We start from the raw sequence: 25,281 nt of genomic DNA on the forward strand, positions 1-25,281 counted from the left end.
TGAAGCATCTTAAGGCTTGACACAGACGCTCATCAGACATCACTGACTGATGAATGAACAGGCGGGCAAATAAAAATGTTCACAGTAGTTATTACCTGTGTTTACAGATGAGAAAACTAAGACTCACACTTTTACCAAGGTCACACATCTAGATGATGATTTGAAACCAGATCAGTCTGTCTCCAAAATCTATACTTTTTTTAGTATTTCACATGGCACTTCACTCCCAATCATAAAAGAATATGGTATCAAACATTCCAACAGAAATCACCTTAAGGAAGTTCTCAGTTATTATATTTTTACTATAGCAAAAATAAGAGAAATGCAATTCAGTTCCTTGTTACCAATAGGATACAGATGGGAATTCTTGTGATTTTTTTCAAAAACAGATCTAAACATAATTGTGAAAGAAAACTCAAAAAGAAACCAGAATGTTCCAATAAAGGCTCTAGCCTGATTTTGGACAGTAGTTCTCCTCTATCTGCACAGTCCACACTGACTTGTCGAATAAGTTCATGAAATACTGTATTGTAAATAGTCTGTTCCTTCTTCAGTATATGCAGTAGTTTGTGCATCTGGCAGAAAACAAGGAATATCGTCAGTGTTTTTTACAGTCATGTCAGTAAAAAACAATTTTAGGAGGTAAACACCTCCTGAATGTGAATGTCCTAGAAACACCTTGATAATTTATTTCACTTATATTTTTCTTTGTAAATATATACACACAAATGATAGATTATTTTTAAAAATCTATGTTTAATCATGTACCTCTTTATATGGCACCCTGGTGTCACTGTATTGCTTCTATATCATCCCTGACAAAAGTATGTAACCCTAATCTTAATCATAAGTACACATCAAACCAAATCTGAGGAACATTCTAAGGGTTAACTGGAGTCTGGTCTTCCAAATATCATGGTCAAGAAAAACGAAGAACTGTTTCAGATTATAAATTGTCTAAAAGAACACAGCTAACAGCACTATCAGGGGGCACCTGGGTGGCTCAGTTGGTTAAGCCTCTGACTTCAGCTCATGGCATGAACTCATGGTTTGTGAATTTGAGCCCCGCATTTGGCTCTGTGCTGACAGCTCAGGGCCTGGAGCCTGCTTCAGATTCTGTGTCTCCCTCTCTCTCTCTCTGCCCCTCCCCCACTAACATTCTGTCTCTCTCTCAAAAATGAATAAACATTAAAACAAAATGTTTTTAGATAAATAAATAAAAGAACTATGTGATCTTGGGGTCCTGAAACAGAGGGGTAAATAGCTACAAAAACCATTATAGGGAGAATTGATAACTTGAAATTTGAATATGGACAGGTAATATTATCACATCAATGTTAAATTTCCTAACTTTGATAACTATATTATGGGTATGTAAGAGAATGCCCTTATCTGTAGGAAATATACCTTGAAATGTTTGGTGATAAAGAGGCATGATGTCACCAGCTTACTCTAAAATGGTTCATAAAAAACTATACATATAGAGATATGTGTGAAGGGAGGAAGAGAGAATGAAAAAGCCAGTAGGGCACAATGTAAACTATTAGTGAATTTGGGTAAAGGTTACATAGAAATTCCTTATACTGAACTTGTCTGTAAGTTTCAAATTCTGTAAAATAAAAATTTACAAAAGAGAAAGAGCCTGCATAAAGAAAAATATCTATATCCATGTAAGATTGAAAAGGCTCTTTTCATTAACAAAATAAACATTTTAAGTGGTAAGAAAGCATGGTTTAATCAGTGTTTCTATGGTACATAAAATAGTAAGGGTCTTATAATCAGTGGTGCCTTACAGTGAATGAAATACAGTAATAATAATATTAACAACATACATAGTGTTTACTACATGCCAAGTACTATTCTAAGCCTTTTACATATGCCATTTAATCTCTACAATCTTATGAAGTAGATATTACTATTATTACCTCTAACTTATTTTATTTTTTAATTTAAATTTTAGTTAACATACAGCACAATATTGGTTTCAGGAGTACAATTCAGTGATTCTTCACTTATATACAACACTCAGTGCTCATCCCAACAAGTGCCCTCCTTAGTACCCATCACCCATCTAGCCCATCCTCCACCACCTCCCTCCATCAACCCTTAGTTTGTTCTCTTATTGGTAAGAGTTTCTTATGGTTTGTTTCCCTCTCTTTTCTTTTTTTCCCCCTCTTCCCATATGTTCATCATCTGTTTTGTTTCTTAAATTCCACATATTAATGAAATCATATGGTATTTGTCTTTCTCTGATGTATTTCACCTAGCACAATACATTCTAGCTCCATCCACATCATTGCAAATGGCAAGATCTCATTCTTTTTGATGGCTAAGTAATATTCCATTGTGTATATATACCACATCTTCTTTATCCCTTCATCAGCTGATGGACATTTGGGCTCTCTCCACAGTCTGGTTATTGTTGATAGTGCTGCTATAAACATCAGGGCACATGTACCCTTTTGGAGCTGTATGTTTGTGTCCTTTCAGTAAATACCTAAAAGTGTAACTGCTGAATCCTAGGGTAGTTCTATTTTTAGTTTTTTGAGATATCACCTCTAATTTAAAGATGAAGATATTCAGGCACAAATAACATTAAGTATTTGCCTCAGGTCACTAGCTCATAAATGGCTGGGCCAGGATTCTAGTCCAGACTTTCTGGCTCTCAGAATGCATGCTCTTTAAACCACTAGGTTACATTGATCTTTGCAATTACCTTGGTTGGTGCTGTATATTCCTGATTCTCCACACCAGCCCTCTCTAGCATGGCATCCATCACATCATTCAGTTGGACCACTTCCACTCTTTTATTAGGTTTCCTACAAGATTAAGGTGGCAGATTTATGTAATTAGTGTTATAACAGGTCATTATGAAATGACAAAAAAAAATACATAGAAATGTATATAGTATTGAATATTAATGATATTTTTTAAAGTAACTTTTTAACGTTTTATTTATCTCTGAGAGAGAGAGAGACAGCATGAGCAAGGGAGGGTCAGAGACAGAGGGAGACACAGAATCTGAAACAGGCTCCAGGCTATGAACTGTCAGCACAGAGCCAGACACGAGGCTCGAACCCACAAACCGTGAGATCACGACCTGAGCCAAGATCAGCCGCCCAACTGCCTGAGCCACCCAGGCGCCCCTGAATATTAATGATATTTTAAAGCATTAGCCATGTATATACTGATCTAGTGGATTATACCAGTAATAACATGTTAAAAAAGAAGAAACAGGAAAAAGAAAATGTAAACAGTATGATCCTCTTTTTCATAAAATAATGCTTACCTCCAAAAATTCTATACAGTTACTGTGTAAGATTATAAGAACATAGAAGAAATGTGGAGAGGTAAATACCAAGCTGTGAATATTGGTTACTTTGCAATGTAAGAGAAGAAAATGGACAAAGGAGAGATAAGAAGAAAGAAGACTGTTGCAAACACCTGCTGTACAACACTGTGCCTAGACTCAATGACACTGTATTGAAATAAATTGTTCAGGAGATAGATCTCGTGTTAAGTGTTCCTTCTGCAATAAAATAAAATTTTAGAAAAAAGAAATTTAAAGCTGATAAAGTATTTTATGGTACTTAAATATTATTATAAATATGTAAAAATTGAATATGCAACTAGACAAATGAAAACACTGATTAGATGATAGAATTATGGACTATTATTGTCTTCAGTTTCTGCTACAATTTTAATATTTTCTGTATAATAAGTTACTATGAAAAATAAAATGTGTCTATATTCCTTCTGAGAAATACTTTCAAAAATTAACCATACTTACATGGATGGGAAAAGCAATAGTCTGTTTTCATTATCTGTGAGGAGAGTAGTATATTTGCTGCAATAAATAAGACAGGTAAATATTATTGTGAGAAAATTAACTGGCCTGTTTATCACATATCACAACATGATGAACCTGAGACCTCATGAAATGGAGAAGCTTGGAGGCAATCAAAAAGGTCCATCATTTTACACACAAGATCATATCTACCTATCTACAGACACAGATGTAATGATATTTATCATATTTGGAATATTTTTACTAAAGGAGTTTTAATCACATTCTTTATATGTTAAAGTATGCAAACTTTCTTTAAATTCATTTCTTTAAATGCCTTTTCAGAGGTGGAAGGATGCTCTAAGAACACCGAAGCCAACAAAGTTAAGTGATGAAACAGGTTATAAAATTAATAAGCGAAGATGAAACTAGAACCCAGTCTTCCTAACTCCCAGCCAGATCTATCCTCTGAAAGTGCTTGTTCACACTTAAATAGTATCGCAATGAGAACCACATGGTAATTCTTCTAATTCATTATTATTTATGTTTCTTTTTCTTCCCGTAGTTAACGAGCATTTCCTTTGGTTCTAACCCCTACCAGAACCAAGTTGGTTAGTAAGGTCCATTTTCAGAATTTAAATCAGTGAAAAATCTCCAGGGAATATAAAGATTCAAAATAAAGTTTCAAAAATGAGTGAGAGAAACCAGAAGCAATGATACCCCAGGAGCAATGGGCTGATCCACCACCCAGGTCTTGATTTCTAAGTACCATTCTCCACCGAAAGGAATCATTACTCCCGGGAGAAGCGACATAGCTCATTTCACAACCTGAATTGGGAAACAGAGGATGAACCTGGCAATCTTCAGTCAGAAAATAAGGAAACACTCAAAGAATGATGGGGACATGTCCAAACAGAATACAAGCCAGCTCAAAGGAGGTAACATTGACCAAAACTAAGAAATTTTGAACATAAAAACAAATAATCACAGTAAAGAATTATAACCCACTGAAAAAAAAATAGAAATCCATGAGTCCATCTGGCAAAATGCTAACTAATAAACAGATGAGAAATGATGACACTAAAAAGGTAATCAAAAAGATCTACAGCTGGTGGGTTGTCAGGAAATAAACACTGAAATATTTGGTGATAAGGGGTCATGACATCATGAACTTAAGTTTGAATAGTTTTAATGTGTGTGTGTGTGTTTACGTACACGTGTTTTCAAGCAAATAAGGCAAAATGTAAACACTCAGTGAGTTAAAATAGAGGGTACATGAGAGTTCCTTGCCCTGTTTTTATACATGGTATAAAAATAAAAACTCCCCCCCCCCAAATGAATTCCATTTAGGTCTCTTTGGCAAAATGTTGTTCTGAAAGCCACTGCCATAAGGACATGCCACATCACATACGAACTGGAACAGGTAAGACAGCCGCTGGGGACATCATTATAAAACTTTAGTCCAAAGTTCTGATTGTTTAAACGATGAAACATTCACACATTCTTTCAGAAAATATGAGCAAGATCCCAGTTTTCACTGCACAAGCAGGATGACAAGGAAAACTGGAGATGATGAGGGCGCAGGCTGGAGCGAAGCCCTCGTGTGTGTGTTAGTTCTGAGATGCCAGCTCACAGGGCTACTTGCCTTTGTCTCCATAGCCATGGCTCAAAGCCATTGCTAAAGAGGCACAGCCAAGCATTCAGAACAAAGATCCTTTTTTAAAAAAAATCAATTTTTTTAATTCAAAATTAAATAGTAGGAAATGACACAGAACAATATGATCACTAAACTCCCAAACTTTTTTCAATAAGACTTTTTCATTAGTTTTTGATCTTTCTTAAATTTAGGACAGAAGGCCAAATGCTTCCCTATTTCAATGTGGATATTACCTAGGAACATGGGCGAACTGTTCTCGGGTTCCTTTGTGTCTGGGAAGGAGGAAACAGTTCCATCTGTCAGATACTGTGTGTGTGTGTGTGTGTGTGTGTGTGTGTGTGTGTGCGCGCACGCGCGTGTGTGGGTGTGTGTATCACAATACTCACTCATCATAACACTCCAAACCTGAAACTCCTGTATTTGACACAATATGAAATTCTTCAGGAATCAAAGTATCTGTTAGTTTCTTTGGCTTAAAAAGAAAGACAGACAAGAATGAAAACATTAGTAAATGAAAAAACCTGAATTGCATAAATCAACACTCCTATCCCAAAGGGATACTATTTATTAAGTTAAGAGATTTTCATTACAGAGAGAACAGTATTAGTAACTAATATGGGTCATGGCAAGTAGTAAAAACTTTTGGCAAAGCACACATTAAAAAAATAATCATGAATTAAAAGCCTTGGTTTTAGCATTATTTACACATGTCCCACACATTCAGTAACCCACTGACTCTTTAGCAATGTGCCAAAAATAAGAATTCTACAACTTTAAACAATAAATTTAAAAAAATCTAGTTTCCTATACTGTATTTTCTAGACTAAAGTGGATAACTATAGTTTGGAAAATGGCTTAAAAGAAGGTATTCTGGATCTTTTCACACTAAATACCCTTTCCTAGAAATAATTAGAAAGTGCTACAAAAATTAATAAGCAATACAGGCTGCAGTTACAGTACAACAACGCTTTATATTTTAGGGAAATAAGTTTTTAAGTAGAGAAAGAGAAAATTATTTGTCAAATACTTTATTTACCTTATGAGGCACAATGACACCATCATTTGACTGTAATGAACGGTCCAAACGTGGAGTACAAACCGAATTCTCCCTAATCTCTCCTTTAATATATTTAACATCATACAGAAAAGAAATATCCCTAAAAAATAAGAAAAACAAATTCACAAAATAAATTTTCTGTCTGGCTACTGGATAAGAGTGGCAAGGTCCTTCTAGTACATGAAAAGGGGCACAAAATCAGTCTCCTTACGTCATACTTCACTAAGATGGCTGAGGCATTAGACATGAACCACCCCCACCTCCACCCCATTCTTCCTCTTCTCCACCTCACATTTCTCATTCACTTCACAAATTCTTACTCCTCCTTCAACTTCAGGCTAAGACACATTCTCTTCCCCAGGGTTATTTCCTCTTTGCCCACAACCTTCGGGATCTCATTCCATCAGTCTTTCTGTGTGTTTCCCCCTCTCAGAATACTCCTTTTGGTCTATAACTCAAGTCTCTTCCCCTTCTAAAAACCTTCCCTTGACCATGCATGGCTGTCATGTTATCATGGCTCTATCTACTGATCTCTCACTTTCTGTTAAACATCAGTTTCCTTGAAATTTCCTTGCAATCTTGATTTCCATCTCCATCTCTCTTTGAAACCACCCTAGAAAGCTGACGACTTTCCACTACTAAGTCATCAGTTCTTCCTTTCCACTATTTCCCTGTAATATTTCATCTCTCTTTTGATCATCTCTCTTTTCAGAAACACTCTCCTTTTTTCTATCCTCTGTGCTACTGGATTCTCCTGGTTCTTGGACTTCAGTTCCTCCTTCACGGACTTCTCTATGACCTCCTGCCTACTAAATGGAAATGTTCTGCAACATTCTAGCCTCATCCCTCAGTCTTTCCCTACACTTTCTCTCTTGGCAATGCAATTAAATCTCACCTTATCACATTTGTTACCTCCACTTAACAATAATTCTTCCTCCATTCTACCTTTTCACCCTCCTGTCCTCACTAATTCTGTCAGGAAGTACCACCACTCCATTCATCAAAATCTCAGCGTATATAGTTTATTCCTTCCCATCCATTGTCCTAATTTTCATACATCACTAATACTTATTAATTTTATAGTCACCCTCATCATCATCCCAGCATTGATCCTATTGTCTCTTGCCAGTGCCAGTCACTAGTCCAAGCTGTCCGTACTTTTTAATGTGGATTCTCAAGTCTCTCTAGTATATTCTATACACTTCTTCCAGATTCATCTTCCTATAGCACAGTTATAATCATGTCACTTACTGCACATGACTTTCACATGTCTCTGTCCCTCCCTCCAATTGCAAATAGTACAGCCATTATGAAAAATAGCATGAAGCTTCCTTTAAAAATAAAAAATAGAGATACCATATGATCCACCAACCCCACTTCTGGGTTTATATCCAAAGGAAAAATCCAGTTCTTGATGAGATATCTACACTTCCATATTCATTGCTGATTTATTCACAATGGCTTAGACATAGAAACAACTTTAATGTCCGCTAACAAATGAATGGATAAAGAAAATATGTATATGTATGTGTGTACCTATATGTATGCGTGTACCTATATATATATATATGTATTGGAATGTTAATGCCTTTAAAAAGGAAATCCTGCCATTTCTGACAGCATGGGTGAAGTTGGAGCACGTTATGCCAAGTGAAATAAGCCAGACAAAGACAAATACTGCAAATGAGGGCATAAAGGGAAGGGGGGGAATGAGGCGATGTTGGTCAAAAAGTACAAAGTTTCAGTTATGCAAGATGAATGAGTTCCAGAGAACTAATGTACAGCATGGTGATGACGGTTAGCAATTCTGTAGTGTATATTTGAAATAAGCTAATAGATCTTAAATTTAATCTTACCACACACACACACACTAACTATATAGAGGTGACAGATAAGTTACTTAGCTTGATTGTGGTGACCTTTTCACAATGCATACATTTATTAAAACTGTTGGTGGGAATGTAAACTGGTGCAACCCCTCTGGAAAACAGTGTGGAGGTTCCTCAAAAACTTAACAATAGAACTCCCCTATGACCCAGCAATAGCACTGCTAGGAATTTACCCAAGGGATACAGGAGTGCTGATGCACAGGGGCACGTGTACCCCAATGTTCATAGCAGCACTCTCAACAATAGCCAAAACACGGAAAGAACCTAAGTGTCCATCAACTGATGAATGGATCAAGAAGATGTGGTTTATCTATACAATGGAATACTACATGGACAATGAGAAAGAATGAAATCTGGCCATGTGTGGCAACATGGATGGACCTTGAGGGTGTTATGCTGGGCGAAATAAGTCAGGCAGAGAAGGGCAGATATCAAATGTTTGCACGTATAGGTGGATTAGGAGGAACTTAATGGAGGACCATGGGGGAGGAGAAGGGGAAAAATAGTTGGGGAGAGGGAGGGAGGCAAACCATGAGAGACTCTTGAATGCTGAGAACAAACTGAGGGCTGATGGGGGTGGGGGGAGGGGAAGGGGGGGTGATGGGCATGGAGGAGGGCACTTGTGGGGATGAGCACCGGATGTTATATGGAAACCAACTTGACAATAAACTATTTAAGGAAAAAAAACACATCAATTTGTACACCTTAAATGTACACAATTTTTGTGCCAAAGTTATCTCAATAAAGTTGTTTTTTTAGAAAAATGCTCTTAGGATGATGGGACATTAGTCATTATCACACCAGTAACTGCTAGAGATTGGCCAATACAACTCTGTTAGCTAAAAACAATGAATGGTTCGTATATATACATATGTACACATACACATCTTTCTGTTTTTTCATTTTTTTAATGTTTATTTATTTTTGAGACAGAGAGACAAGAGGGCAAGCAGGGGATGGGCAGGGAGAGAGGGAGACACAGAAAGCAAAGCAGGCTCCAGGCTCTGAGCTGCCAGCACAGAGCCCAACACGGGCCTCGAACTCAAGAACCGTGAGACCATGACCTGAGCTGAAGTCGGATGCTTAACTGCCTGAGCTACCCAGGTACTCCACATACACATCTTTCTAAGGAAAGTGTTGGTTTGGTAAATGTCATTCAAAATTTCTGAGTAATTTTAGGAGCCTTTATATTTCTATTATTAAATTATTGGTTATCTTTATTTTTAAAAGAAACATTTGGTTTATTTGTTGGAATCTAATTTTTCATTAAAAAATAGAGATATAGGTTTTATTTCTCATAAAACTCCTGTGGAAAATCACCTGCTTCTTCTCTTTTGGAAAAGCTATTTTTGTTCAGAAAACAAAAAAACAAAAACAAAAATCACTCTGATTCTGAGCCACCATATAAAAACTGGATCGCCCAGAATATCAAACTGAGTTCATCCTTCAAATTTTTCTTCAAATCATCACTGTTCATGTCTCTTATGTGATGTTGTCAGGGAATGAGGTATATCAGAGAGTGGTTTTCGAAATCCTTGAGGTATGCTTTTTGAAAAACATTTGAAAAACGTTAAATCTTTCTAAAATGTCTTTAAAACTTTGTAGCTTTCTTGAACAGAATATCTGTAACACAACATAATCTTTATTGACAAGTCAGGTAAGGACTTCTGAAGCCAGGAAGGTCTTGAGGACAGTGTGGTTACGTTTCTGAAGCACAGGTCAGCACTGGAATATGGCAGGCCCTGGTGTGTGTGGGGGGGGGATACCCTCTTCTGATCGGAGGGTAAAGCACTTCCCCAGACACACTTGCAGCCAGGGTTTGGGGTGGGAACTAAATTCCGCAAGTAGTGTTCTCTTCGGCAGCACATATCCTAGTATTGGGGCGATACGGAGATTAGCCTGGCCCCTACACAAGGAGGAAATGCAAATTCGTGAAGGATTCTGTGTTTTTTTTTTTTATTATAGTTTATTGTCAAGTTGGTTTCCATATAACACCCAGTGCTCATCCCCACGGAAGTGCCCTCCTCCATGCCCATCACCCCCCTTCCCTCTCCCACATGCCCATCAGCTCTCAGTTTGTTCTCAGCATTCAAGAGTCTCATGGTTTGCCTCCCTCCCTCTCCCTAACTAATTTTCCCCTTCTTCTCCCGCATGGTCCTCTGTTAAGTTCCTCCTAATCCTCGTATACGTGCAAACATATGGTATCTGTCCTTCTCTGCCGGACTTATTTCGTTCAGCATAACACCCTCAAGTCCCATCCATGTTGCTACACATGGCCAGATTTCATTCTTTCTCATGCCATGTAGTATTCCATTGTATAGATAAACCACATCTTGATCCATTCGTCAGTTGATGGACACTTAGGTTCTTTCCATGTTTTGGCTATTGTTGAGAATGCTGCTTTTAAATAAATAAATAAGTTCCACAAGTAGATGCACTTTTGCAAGATTTTAGAGGTAGAAGTGAGACAGAAGCCATTTTCCTGTCATGCTTTTAGCGGATTCTGCTGGCAACACCATGGAAAAGTGGTTTTCCGGAAGCAACATTCCAGAACCCACCCTCTAGCTATCTGGATCCAGAGGGGGCAGTACAGTAATAGCAGTGACAATAACAGTGACGACATCAGTGACAGTTTTATGATTTCAGCTGCCGGATCTTTGGATCTCAGTTAAGGGGACCTTTTTTTTTTAATTGCAGTATCATTCACATACCATAAAATTCATTTTTTAAATTAAAGAGCACAATTTACAAACTTTTAGTATATTCACAAGTTTTTATTATATTCACAATTTACAAATTTTAATAGATTTATTAAGTTGTATAACCACCACCAGTATATATTTCCAGACTATTTTTATCACCCCCCCTCAGAAAAATCCGTACTCATTAGCAGTAACTCCCCACTCTCCTCTCCAGCCTCACCTCAGCAACCAGTTATCTACTTTTGTCTCTACGGATTTGCCTCTCCTGGACTTTTGGCATAAGCAGAAACACACAAGTGCCCTTTTACGACTGGCTTCCTTCATGTAGCATGTTTTCAAGGTTCATCAATGTTATAGCTTGTATCAATACATCATTCCTTTTTATGGTTGGATAATATTCCACAGTAGATGACATTTTGTTTATTTTTTCATCAACAGATGGAGACTTGGTTTGTTTCCACATTTTGGCTGCACGAATAATGGTGCCATGAACACTCATGCAAGTTTCTGTGCAGACATATATTGTCAGTTCTCTCGGGTATACAACTAGGAGTGGAATTGCTGTGTCATATGATAAGCCTATGTTCACATTTTTGAGGAACTGCCCAAGTGTTTTCCAAAGAGGCTGCTCCATTTTACATTCCCACCAGCAATGGCTGACACTTCCAGTGTCTCTACATCGTCATAAATGCTCATTATCATCTGCTTTTTGACTGTGGTCATCCAGCAGGTGTGAAATCTCTTCATGGTTTCATTTGCATTTCCTTATGGCTATTGATGTTGAGCATCTTTTCATGTGCATATTGGCTATCTTTATCTTCTTTGGACAAATGTCTATTCAAGGGGGCATACACTTTTTGAGAGAGAGAGAGCATGCGTGAGCAGGTAAGGGGCAGAATGAGGGAGAGAATCCCAAGCAGTCTCCACATTCAGCAGAGCCCAGTGTAGGGCTCGATCCCATGACCCTGGGATCATGACCTGAACGGACAGGAATCAGACGCTTAACGGACAGGGTCCCCAAGGAGGCATACTCTTGAAGTCTTCTTGCAGCCTTGGAGGTAAGTAGCCTGCACGGGGGGTGAATTCCATCCTGTTCTGAGACTTATTCCCAGAAGTAGTGCTTCACACCTGCTCCTTTAGCCCTTCCAACAATTTTACAAATACTTGATTTGCTGCTTAAAACAGGTTTTATTTTCTGCACCGAACTCTGACTGATACAGCTTTCGAAAAACATTCCTCAGAGGCTATTTGCTGGGTTGTTTTGTATTTTACATTGTGCTCTACACTCTAAATATTTAAGGTTGCTGGACAAGCTTCTTCGTGTCACAAATACTATCAGTGATGCATACATGTATTCGTTTTCTACCGGAGCCAGAATGAATCGCCACAAACTTAGCAGCTTAAACAACACAGGTGTGTTACCTTACAGTCTATGGGTCAGAAGTGCAACACAGGTCTCGTGGGGTAAAATCAAGGTGTCGGCAGGGCTGCACTCCTTTCCGGACACTCCAGGGGAAGATCCACTTCCAGGGGATGTCCACTGAGTTATGAACGGAACTCAATTCCTTGCAGTTCTAGGACTGAGATCTCTGTTTCCTGGACAATTGTCAACTGAGGGCCATACCAGCTTCTAGAGGCCGACAGCAATTCTTAGCCTGTGTCCTCCCTTCCTCCATCTTTAAAGCCAGCAACAGTAGGCTGAACCCCTTCCCTCTCGCGCTTTGAATCTGTCGTCTTTCCTCTGCCTCATCTCTCCGGCCCATTCAGCTTCCTTCTTTTTCTACTCACTCTAAAGCCTGAGGTAGTTAGGTTGGGTCCATCCCAAGAATCCAGGTAGTGTCTCCATCACAAAGTCCTAACCTTCATCACATCTGCAAAGTCCCTTCTGCTATGTAAGGTATGTAGTCGGGTCCTGAGCTACAGTGAGAACATCTGGGGGGGAGCCCGTTATCCTTTTTACCACAATAAATATCTTCACAGTTTAAAACTTCCAACTCAGAAGTCGTTTGACATTAAAACTTTAATGTCGGGTTACTGTTGCATTCAGATATAGCTTATTATTTTTTTCAAAGTACTTCAAGCGTAACTACTAATTATTGCTACTAATAATTATAACCATAACCTGAAGATATAAAATAAAGTATAGATATTTTGACACAAAGCCCCAGGACACAAAAGTTAAGAGCCCAAGTTCCTGCCATTTTTTCCAGCACTGAGACATAGCTGGATAATAACAGCTTATATTCAAATAGCACTGTATATGGGCAGCTGGCTGGTTCAGTTAGTAGAGCATGTGACTCCTGATCTCAGGTCATAAGTTCAAGCCCCATGCTGGGTGTAGATCTTGATAGACAGAGAGAGAGAGCATTGTTCATTATCTTCTTTATAATACGTGCTTTTACAATACCCCTGGGAGTTACACAAAATGGACTAAGTCCATTTTTCTCTTTTTACAAATGAGCAAATGGAACTCAGACTAAATAACCACCAGAACATTCCTTTTAGGTGAAGTGATCTCATGAGGGGCATACAACTGATAAATGGACTAGGCAGAGAAAATGAGCAGGTCACAATCTTCACAGGGAAAATGGCAACATTTAGAAAATTTTCAGGAATGGTTTAAAACAAACAGTACTTGTTGATTTGATCTGAAACAGTGTAAAGGTTGAGCTTTCACTTTGAGGAAAACCAGGAAGTAAGTACTTGCTTTTCAAGGTTTTCATGAAGCTATGTTATCTTATTCTTCTTAAAAGAACAAATGAAAGAGGCACTAAAGGCACTCTATCAGATCTTGTCCCTTTTACTAGGGGACAACAAGGGACAGAAGGGTGAGTGGACAAGTACAGAAAGGTGTGCAAAAAGCAAATCTAAACAAACCAAAGTTGGTAGAGATAAGAAACACACACACACAGAAGGATGGTCCTGTACCTTCTTCAGACTGCATTCTGCTTCATCAAAAATACAGCAGGCTTGGGGCGTCTGGGTGGCTCAGTCAGTTGAGCGTCCGACTTCGGCTCAGGTCACGATCTCACATTAGTGGGTTCGAGCCCCGCGTCGGGCTCTGTGCTGACTGCCAGTTCAGAGCCTGGAGCCTGTTTCAGATTCTGTGTCTCCCTCTCTCTCTGACCCTCTCCTGCTCACGCTGTCTGTCTCTCTGTCTCTGTCTCTCTCTGTCTCTCTCTCAGAAATAAATAAAAACATTAAAAAGAAGTACAGCAGGCTTTAAACTTAAAATCTTGGATGCTGTGATTTTTCCAGTTGTGCCACTCCCAAAGAGATGAGATAAAAAGAGAAAACGACTCAAATCATCTGCATCGACCCTACCATCTGCCTCTTTACCTTCCAGCACCCGTTAGGGAAACAGGATGGTCAATCAGGTACTTGAACTTAGTTCTTCGAATAGGGTGATGCCAGACTTGGTCAGTAGGGCGTGGAAGAGTACCCTGGGGAAAAAGCAAATACATGAATACACGGCAGAGGGCGCTCTAGACAAATGAAATCAATCCTTAATCCTTTCCAATGTTTACATTAAGGGCATGTGGACAGTCTATGGAGACAAAGAAAGAAAAAGAGCAGAATTCTCATTCAATACTATGGAGGAAAAGTAAAACTAGGACAATTCCAAGGTGAAAGATAAGTATCAAGACTAAGAGTAGTAATGATTGCTCAGGTAAATCACATTTAAAAAAGCATTTCCTTGGCAACGCTGGTGCAAACGATTTTAGTTTTCAAACTAAGAACTTAATTTTAAATTATTCTGAAAGACAATCGAGAATATATAATATTTAAAAAGAAAAACAACAGGCCTAAAATGGAGTCACTTGTGGTAAGCCCCACATCAGCAAGCCAACACTTAAGTAACACCTTACCTAACTGCAGTTCTGGCATCCCCCCGAGGGGCATTTTAAGGCCATCGGCTGGGAGTTCCTGATCAGCACAGGTGAGGTAATCAGCCTGACAGTCTCCCACCGTCCCCCTGGGGGAAGATGACCTTGCCTGAAATAATCCTCTTTTGTTAATGGCTTCCTTGTCCCTGCCCCCTTCCGCCAGTAAAAGCCCTCTATTTCGTACAGCTCCTCAGAGCTCCTTTCCACTTCCTATGTGGGATGCTGCCTGACTCATGAATTGTTGAAGAAAGCCAATTAGATCTTCACATTTACTCAGTTGAATTTTGGTTTTTAACAATAACACGCAGAGTAATTATTTAATGAACCGGATACCAAGAAGATGTGTTCCCAAGTACTCCATGTATGTGTATGTTCACCTTTGGGGTTTTAACCTTCTTAGGAGGCAGTAAGATTTCAGGACAAGGACCAGCATTGGCTGCAGAGCTCAGAGAAAGAAGAACCTCCTCAGGGATAAACTCATTTGGAAGGGATGCAAGAAGGGGTTTTGAACGAGGCACCATATTCTTTTTCTCCTTTAGTTCCGGCAGTCCTAAGAAAATGATGGGAAAGAAAAACATGCTGTAGTTTTTTGTAGACTTCGCTGGAGATTTCCAAGCTGCCTCAATACCATCTGTATGCTTCTAACAGAGAAAACACTGCTTCCGGTTGCCGAAAACATAACAATATTTTAAACACTGAACATCATCTTGTCAAAAAAAACACAAAAAAAACTCACATTGCTCGCCCTCCTCCCCTTTACATCACTCGCAGCTTCAAAAACCGAGGCACAATTATCCAAATTCCAAATTGAAAATTAAACTCATTTCATGTTTCTCTATTAAGTGGGATAAGCCTTAACATGATGGAAATGTCTATTTTCTCTTTGATGTGAAAATGACAAAAGAAATCTCTCCTCAAGGCTGTCAAATTGTTGAGTAATTATTTCTGTGTGAATTCAAAGGTGAGAATAATTTACATGAAATCAAGGCATGTGTAGCGTGGAAGGGATCAGAGTTGGGTTTAAGAGCGAAAGCAGAATTAGCATGGTTGGAAATGAAGACAGCAGAATCATTTGCGCAAACTGGCAGAGGAGGAACGTTAGGAAGAACATTCTATGCAGCCTGACTAGGGCAGAAGAATTGTGAAGATGGGGAATGGGGACAAATAGGGAAAGGCCTCCTATGAAGTCAGTCAAGGAGGGCTGGGCTGTCACCATTACAGAACTCTCCGCTGATCTGTGTTTCCTCACAAAGTATGGCTTATGTTAATTTCTATAAGGAGGTGTCCTGCAGAACTTCTCAAGTTCACATTACCAAATCCCTTTGTCTCTTGCATGTTTGAAAAGGAGTTAGACTATCACAATGGGGAGGGGGGGAGGGGAATGCTGGGTGGGGCTTTAGCACAATCTTCCCTGAAAACAAGATGAAAATGTTGGAGGGAGTTCAGCATGGGAGTAGGAATGGGCCTAGCTGATTCTTATACTAGTACAGATCTGCATGTATCTATATATGAATGAAAATCTTAAATAAGGAATTCTTGTCATTTAGAGTAACCACTAAAACCCTGATACAAACCGGTTCCTTAAAGTCAGACACCAGGTATGAAAAAAAGTAGTTTCACGCAACTATTGGTACTTATAATGGGTGAATTTAAAACAATATAAAACTGGGGCGCCTGAGCAGCTCAGTCAGTTAAGTGTCAGACTTGGGCTCAGGGCATGATCTCACTCTTCATGAGTTCAAGTCCCTCACTGGGCATCACTGCACACAGCTCACTATGGATCTTCAGTTCCCCTCTCTCTCTGGCCCTCCCTGGCTTGTGCTTGCTTGAGCTCTCTCTCAAAAAAAATAAACATTAAAAAAAAATTAAATAATAAAACAATATAAAACTCATCACCATTTGGGGCACCTGGGTGGTGTAGTGAGTTAAGCATGGGGCTCTTGGTTTCCACTCAGGTCATGATCCCAGTTTCGTGGGTTTGAGCCCTGCATCAGGCTCTGCGCAGGGAGCACTGAGTCTGCTTGAGATTCTCTCTCTCTCCCTTAACCACCTGTGCTGTCTCTGCCTCTCTCTAAATAAATAAATAAAACTTAAAAAAAAAAAAAAAGAAACAACTCATCATCCCCATAACCAGTAAAGAAATCAAAGTAGTAATCAAAAATCTCCCCAAAAACAAGAGTCCAGGGCCAGATGGCTTTCCAACGGAACTCTACCAAACATTTAAGGAAGAGTTAACACCTATTTTCTTGAAGCCAGTCCAAAAAATAGAAATGGAAGGAAAACTTCCAAACTCTTTCTATGAAGGCAGCATTACCTTGATTCCAAAACCAGACAAAGACCCCACTAAAAAGGAAAAATATAGACTGCTCTCCCTGATGAACATGGACGCAAAAATCCTCAATTAGATATTAGCCAACTGGATCCAATAATACATCAAAAAAATTATTCATCACGACCAAGTGGGATTTATTCCTGGAATGCAGGGCTGGTTCAATATACACAAAACAATCAATGGGATTCATCACATCAATAAAAAAAGTGACAAGAACCACATGATCCTCTCAATAGATGCAGAGAAACCATTCGACAAAATACAGCATTCTTTCTTGTTTAAAAACCCTCAAGAAAGTAGGGATAGAAAGATCATAACTTGAGATCATAAAAGCCATATATGAAAGACCCAATGCTAACATCACCCTCAATGGAGAAAAACTGAGAGCTTTCTCCCTAAGGTCAGGAACAAGACAGGGATGTCCACTGTCACCAATGTTATTCAACATAGTACATAGTATTGGAAATCTTAGCCTCGGGGTGCCTGGGTGGCTTAGTTGGTTAAGCGTCCGACTTTCGCTTAGGTCATGATCTCGCAGTTCGTGGGTTCGAGCCCCGCATCGGGCTCTGTGCTGACTGTCAGCTCAGAGCCTGGAGCCTGTTTCAGAGTCTGTGACTCCCTCTCTCTCTGACCCTCCCCTGCTCACGCTGTCTCTCTCTCTCTCTCCTAGAAATAAATAAAACATTAAAAAAAATAAAAAAAAAAAAAGGAAATCTTAGCTTCAGCAATGAGACATCACAAAGAAATAAAAAGCATGCAGTTCAGCCAGGAGGAGGTCAAACTTTCACTCTTTGAGATGACATGATACTTTATATGGAAAACCCAAAACATTCCACCAAAAAACTGCTAGAACTGATTCATGAATTCGGCAAAGTGGCAGGACATATAATCAATGCACAGAAATTGGTTGCATTCCTATACACCAAAAATGAAGCCATAGAAAGAGAAATCAAGGAATCAATCCCATTTACAATTGCACCCAAAACCATAAAATAGCCAAAGAGGTAAAAAATCTATACACTGAAAACTACAGAAAGCTGATGAAAGAAATTGAAGAAGACACACAAAACTGGAAAAATATTCCATGCTCCTGGATAGGAAGAACATTGTTAAAATGTCAATACTACCCAAAGCAATCTACACATTCAATGCAATCCCTGTCAAAATAACACCAGCATTCTTCAGAGATCTAGAACAAATAATCCTAAAATTTGTATGGAACCAGAAAAGACCCCCGAATAGCGTAAGGAATCTTGAAAAAGAAAACCAAAGCAGGAGGCATCCCAATCCCAGACTTCAAGCTGTATTACAAAGCTATAATCATCAAGACAGTATGGTACTGGCACAAGAACAGACACTCAGGTCAATGGAACAGAACAGAGAACACAGAAGTGGACCCACAAACATATGGCCAACTCATCTTTGACAAAGCAGGAAAGACTATTCAATGGAATAAAGACAGTCTCTTCAGCAAGTCCTGGGAAAAGTGAACAGCGACATGCAGAAAAATGAACCTGGACCACTTTCTTACACCCTACACAAAGATAAACCCAAAATGGATGAAAGACCCAAATGTAAGGCAAAAAGCCATCAAAATCCTCAAGGAGAGTGCAGGCAAGATCCTCTTTGACCTTGGCTGCAGCAACTTCTTACTCAGTACGTCTCTGGAGGCAAGGGAAACCAAAGCAAAAATGAACTATTGGAACCTCATCAAAATAAAAAGCTTCTGCACAGTGAAGGAAACAATCAGCAAAACTAAAAAGCAACTGATGGAATGGGAGAAGATACTTGCAAATTACATATCAGATAAAGGTTTAGTATTCAAAGTCTATAAAGAACTTATCAAACTCAACACCCAAAAAACAATACAGTGAAGAAATGACCAAAAGACGTGAACAGACATTTCCAAAGAGGACATCCAGATGGCCAACAGACACATGAAACAATGCTCAACATCACTCATCATCAGGGAAATATAAACCAAAACCACAGTGAGATACCACCTCACACCCATCAGAATGGCTAACATAAACAACTCAGGCAACAACAGATGTTGGTGAGGATGAGGAAAAAGAGGATCTCTTTTGCACTGCTGGTGGGAATGTAAACTGGTGCAGACACTCTGGAAAACAGCATGGAGGTTCCTCAAAAAATTAAAAATAGAACTACCCTACAACCCAGAAATTGCACTACTCGGTATTTATCCAAGAGATACAGGTATGCTGTTTCGAGCGGACACAAGCACCCCAATGTTTACAGCAGCACTATCGACAATAGCCAAAGTATGGAAAGAGCCCAAATGTCCATCGATTGACGAATGGATAAAGATGTGGTATACATACACAACGGAGTATTACTCGGCAATCAAAAAGAATGAAATCTTGCCATTTGCAATTGTGTGGATAGAACTAGAGGGTATTATGCTCAGTGACATTAGTCAGAGAAAGACAAATATCATGACTTCACTCGTATGAGGACTTTAAGATACAAAACAAATAAACATAATGGAAGGGAAGCAAAAATAATATAAAAACAGGGAGGGGGACAAAAATATAAGAGACTCTTAAATATGGAGAACAAACAGGATTACTGGAGGGGTTGTGGGGGGGGGGGTGGGCTAAATGGGTGAGGGGCACGAAGGAATCTACTCCTGAAATCATTGTTGCACCATATGCTAAGTTGGATGTAAATTTTTAAAAAATAAAGATTAAGAAGAAAACTTATCGTTTGAAAAATTAGTCTTTACGTGGAGTAGTGAGGCAGGACTCTGATTCAAAAATACTATAAAAAGGAATGGCTTTTGATTTTATTGAAACAAGTGTATTGGAAAAATGCAACTAAATTAAAGCATCCTGAAACCTCAGATTCTAGAAAATGCTGAACGGACTGCGGATTGTTAGTTCCGACCAGGGCCCTGATCACTGATGTCTGTGGGATCTATGAGGAACTTTACCTGCCTCTTCCTTGGCTGCTGAGACTTCCAATTTTTTGCCCTCGGGTGTTGACGCGGAGGTTAGCAACGGAAAGGGCGTCTTCGGAAGAGACATAATAAACAATGCCTCCCACCACTTTCTTTAGTAATTTGGAACGTCCCTCCAGAAAGCTAGCTTAGACACAAATCCTCGGCGTACTGGGATTTGGCAGGTTTGTCACTCTGTCCTGCAGGCAAAGAGAGAGCGCGAGAGCGCCGCCATTAAGTGCTCATGTTAAGATCAGAGTTTATAAATCATAATTCATCTAGCGTGGGTTTTCCGTCCTCCGGGAGACCTCTACGTTCTCCCAAGTCACCTGACGCGACTGAGAAGCCTGCGGGCGGGTCAGGGTCTGGGTCCAGGCCGGAAGGACACGCCCGCCCCACCCGCCTGCGCCCGCCCCACCCGAAGGGCGCCCCTCGCTCCAGGCGGGGCGCTCGGTCCCCGGCCCCCCGCCACGCAGCGTCCTTGAGCGCCCCAGCCCCGCGGCCTCGGGGTGGGGCAGGGTCCGCGCCCAGGAGGCAACGGACGTGATGGGAGACACGCACGTGCAACCATTACCGGTAAATCGTGTTTCCCGCCAGACATCTGGCCGCTACGCCCTTTCCCGGAGCGCCTGCGGGTCGTTATAGAAACCCAGGACCCCGAGCTTTCGCAACCCTCACCGGGGGCTGTCTTGGGCGGTGCCTGCGGAGCGCGGAGACAGCTAAGAAACAATCCCAACACTCGGGGATCCGGTGTTTTTCAGCGCGGCGTAGCTTCAGCGGCAACAGAGAACAAAAATATTTAATCGGGCCGTTCTCACGGACTGCGAAAGTATCTAGAACCCGGTGCTTCCGCCCGCTGGTCGTCGCCAGTGCGCAGGCGCTAGCAGCGGCCGGGGTCGCTCTCCCCCTCCCCCGGGGGGGACCTGTGTGGCTCCCGACCGCGGGCGTGGATGGGTTGGAGCCGGCATCCCGTAAGAGATTTGTTTTTTCATCGATCTCTCCCACTTTTATGTTCTTTTGCATATTTTTCTAAAAGCCAAATTCAAGGAGAAATTAGGTAATCAAAAGCTCTGCGTTCCCAGCAGTTGCGGCTGCTGTCCCTGGCCTTGACGTTTCCATCAAGTCTTGGGCACTTAAGCACAGACCTGTGCCCCCACCCCATAACCCACCCAGCACACTGAAAGCATTCTTAGGTCTAGGCTTGTTGTGGTTGGAGGCAGGGAAGGAGACTGCGCTTTAGGCGAAACCAACCCAAGCAAAATCGTTGGGTCTTCTTAAGAATCTGTTCTTGGGGAACTTAGAGCAGGAACTGAGATCCCAGCCCCTCACCGCCACCAGGGGTCATTTTCTATTAAGATGGAGCCTCAATGCCTAACACTGATGGTGGAATCCCAGTGTATAGATGACTCTAGTCTAGCAAATAAATTTTAGAAGAGAAGATAACTTAATCTTGTTCAACAGCCCTATTCCTTAGTACGAAAGCACAGTACAAGCCTGGCCCAAACACTTTCAATACATGGTGTTTGAAAATCAACTGGACAGTTCTACTGTCCTGTGCTGATGGATTTGCTTTCTGATTTCCAGGGTAATAGCAATGAGAACTATGAGCAAAGTGTTGAAAATAGAAACAGCGCAATCTCTGTGGCCCCTTTTAATTCTCCTGGTCAAACACCTTGGCTGTCTGAGCATTTTGGCCTTTAGCCCTATTCCATCACCCTAATTTTTCTCTAGATTTTCCAACAATTAAAATACACACAGGGGCGCCTGGGTGGCTTAGTCGGTTGAGCGTCCGACTTTCGCTTAGGTCATGATCTCGCGGTTCGTGGGTTCGAGCCGCGCGTCAGGCTCTGTGCTGACTGCCAGCTCAGAGCCTGGAGCCTGTTTCAGAGTCTGTGACTCCCTCTCTCTCTGACCCTCCCCTGCTCACGCTGTCTCTCTCTCTCTCTCTCCTAGAAATAAATAAAAATATTTTAAAAAATTAAAAAATAAAGTACACACATAGCGCGCTCATAGCACACATGGTCTGGCAGTCATCAAAACTGGTTAAGGGCAGAAGCAATGCAGAAGCAGGTGGACGCTAATTTTCCTGCAAAGTGTATTTGCTTTTCTCCTTTCTCACCGGTATGATGACTCTACATTTCTAGTTTGGAACTATAAGGATAAGACTGAACGGACAACTGTCAGGTTATACAGTTTATCAACCTTTGGGTACTAGAAGAACAAAATAACTCCTCTTTTATATTCCTAACCTAGTTAAAAAAAAAAAAATCTAAGGAAGACATTGATAGAAGAGATGAAGACCAGTGAACAGATTCAAGAGACACACAGAGAGTAAAGTCTAGGGGTGCCTGGGTGGCACAGTGGGTCGGCGTCCAACCCTTGATCTCCACTCAGGTCATGATCTCAGGGTTCGTGGGATGGAACTCCGCCTCGGGTTCTTGGCTGTCAGCCTGGAACCTGCTTGGATTCTTTCTCCCTGTGTCTCTGCCCCTCCCCCATGCACTTGCTCACTCAAAATAAACTTAAAAAAAAAAAAAGTAAAATCTATAGGTTTGGGGAAGTAATTGGCTCTGTGGTGTAAAGAAAAAACAGCAAACATTACTTCTATAGCAAAGGTTACTGCTCATTTTCTATCCTGTGCAAGGGTGTGATGATTACATAGGCTGTATCCTAAGCAAAGTTGTAGAAGTGTATGTAGTAAGGACGAGAACAGATGAGAACTTTAAGAACATTACAGTAAGACCATAGCTCTTGAAGAATACAGCTGCTGCTATTGGGAAATTCCTCTCGTAATTTTGAATGCTAGCAAGGGAACCCTAAAGTGGACAAAGGTAAAGTATTATTGAGGTCTTTGGTGGAAAATATCACAGCAAAGGGCGCCTGGATGGCTCAGTCGGTTAAGCGTCCAACTCTTGGTTTTGGCTCAGGGCATGGTCTCCCGGTTTCATGAGTTCCAGCCCCACATCGGGCTGTGCACTGACAGTGCAGAGCCTGCTTGGGATTCTCTCCCACTTGTCCCTCCCCCACTTGCTGTCTCTGTCTCTCTCAAACTTTAAAAAGAAAAAAAAATATCACAGCAAAATCCAAGATGAGCAGGTAATAATTTTCCTAAATAGAAAACCTCACAGTACTAAAAAGTACTAAAAAAGTTATAAGAGGGGCTAACTGAGCTTGCTGGCACCAGCTGACTTCTGGGGCAGCTTAACACCAACTCAGCAGGAGGGTCCTCTAGCTTCGAGTGGACGTGATCTCAGAACAGAACCAGTGAGTGTGATCACCACACGTGCCCTCCACTGGGAAAAGAAAAACAAACAGTGGGACTATGTGTGCACCCATCTCCTTCTTACCAAGTCATTCTCTAAATGTGTGGGCAGGGCTTGCACTGCCTGCCGGCACTTACATGCAGTATGCATGACTCCCGCAAGGAGTCCAACTGGGAAGTAGGCCAGTATTTGTACTTCATGTAAAGATATCAACAAATGTTGTGAAGGAGACGCTGGGGAAAGAAATCTAGGTACTGCCCAGCCAAGCATTTGTCACGGGAAGAGGAACTTAGCCCGTCTTAGTTCCGTCATTCAATTCACTGAAGTACTTACTCTCCTTCTGATTCCACATGAGTGTGCCTACAGGAGGAAAAAATATGCTTTCGGTTTTGCTCACAAGCGTATCTTCAGTACAGAGCACAGTCCCTGGAACGTGGCACGGATGCAGTCTAGAACAAACCCATCCTTCTCATCATACCATAAATTGGGCTTGTACAGAGCAAATTTGATCAGTAACCATGTATGATTTCTCATGGTGTATTGACAAACTGGTATGCCAGTTTTATTAACCAGACCCGTGAACCTAGGTAATCCGCACTGTATCCCTAATTGACTGGACGCACAGACTTCGTGTTTCAGAATTACTTAAAACAACGAGAAAGGTCTATCTGCCACTTCATTAAAACAAAGGACAGTGGAGTATCTGGCGGCTTGCATGCAGGTCAGCACTCCGCCGGGAAGGGCATCCTGACAGCGGAAATGGGAATGTAAGGCAGAAATAAGGAAGGAAGCATTTAGAACAAAGGAATACAGAAGAGGAATTCTGGGATTTTTTAAAAAACTATCACTTCTGAGATTAACCCTTTTTCTCAAATCCAATTAGCCATTTAAAAATCTTTATGGTTCATGGGGTCGCCTGGGTGGCTCAGTCAGTTTAGCTTCCAACTCTTGATTTCAGCGCAGGTCATGATGTCAGGGTCATGAGATTGAGCCCCACTGAGGGCTCTGCTGGGCATGGAACCTGCTTAGGATTCCCTCCCTCCCTTTGCTCCTCCCTTGCTTGCACGCACTCTTTCTCTCTCCCAAAAAAAAAAAAGAAAAAAAAAAAAAGGAAATTTTATTAAGAACTTTGTAGATTACATAGATTGTACAGCATTCCTACTAACCTAAAACTTATCAATTTTATCATTATTAATGTTCAAACAGAGCATTAAATTATGGTAAGAAAGAGCATGGGGGGAAGCAGGAAGGCCTCTATTCTCCCTATTTCAACCAGAGTTGAAGCCATGTTTTACCTCCTTCATAAACTGGGTTCCAACATTCCATTACCTGATACACCGGATAGAAACTTTAGTGATGTTAGAAACTACTCAAATGCTTATATAAGCTTTACTAATAATACTCATTTTATTCCTCAAAATCTTTACGTCCCAGTTGCTTCAATTTCTGAGCCATAAACATAAAGCCTGGAGATAAGATATGTAAAGCAATATCTAAGACAGATCTATCTCAGATAGTATATATGCATACACATATAAACTGTATTATATAAAAGACATAAGTCACATAAAATTTTGCACAGGATTAGTAAGCCCATTACACATTATTAACCAAAGTATGAACTATCTTCGATTAGGAATTTTGTTCCAAGACTATAAGCATTCTTTACACTGGCAAAAGTAAGGTCTCATTAATTTCCTTCCTCGCCATAAATTCTAAAATTGAACTATAAAATATACACATTAGTT

General features: G+C 40.5%; 1 protein-coding gene and 1 non-coding gene across 2 annotated transcripts in view; one reads left to right on the forward strand and one right to left on the reverse strand.

Moving 5' to 3' along the window:
* Positions 1 to 20,638, reverse strand: part of AXDND1 (axonemal dynein light chain domain containing 1) — a 94,082-nt gene extending 73,444 nt beyond the window's left edge. The window contains exons 1-8 of the mRNA XM_039255408.1: positions 20,265 to 20,638; positions 15,357 to 15,529; positions 14,432 to 14,535; positions 6,481 to 6,601; positions 5,831 to 5,916; positions 3,791 to 3,847; positions 2,717 to 2,819; positions 454 to 575 (exon numbers count right to left, since the gene is read on the reverse strand). Of these exons, the coding sequence (XP_039111339.1) occupies positions 454 to 575; positions 2,717 to 2,819; positions 3,791 to 3,847; positions 5,831 to 5,916; positions 6,481 to 6,601; positions 14,432 to 14,535; positions 15,357 to 15,529; positions 20,265 to 20,358 (860 nt within the window). The 5' untranslated portion in view covers positions 20,359 to 20,638. The remainder of the gene's footprint in view (positions 1 to 453; positions 576 to 2,716; positions 2,820 to 3,790; positions 3,848 to 5,830; positions 5,917 to 6,480; positions 6,602 to 14,431; positions 14,536 to 15,356; positions 15,530 to 20,264) is intronic.
* LOC120247479 lies at positions 10,240 to 10,341 on the forward strand. The gene has a single exon (XR_005532322.1). It is a non-coding gene; the product is annotated as a U6 spliceosomal RNA (small nuclear RNA).
* Positions 20,639 to 25,281: the final 4,643 nt, after the last annotated feature.

The sequence above is a fragment of the Hyaena hyaena genome, unplaced genomic scaffold, assembly GCF_003009895.1.
Source record: "Hyaena hyaena isolate Hyena2069 unplaced genomic scaffold, ASM300989v1 scaffold_525, whole genome shotgun sequence".
Classification (NCBI taxonomy): Eukaryota; Metazoa; Chordata; class Mammalia; order Carnivora; family Hyaenidae; genus Hyaena; species Hyaena hyaena.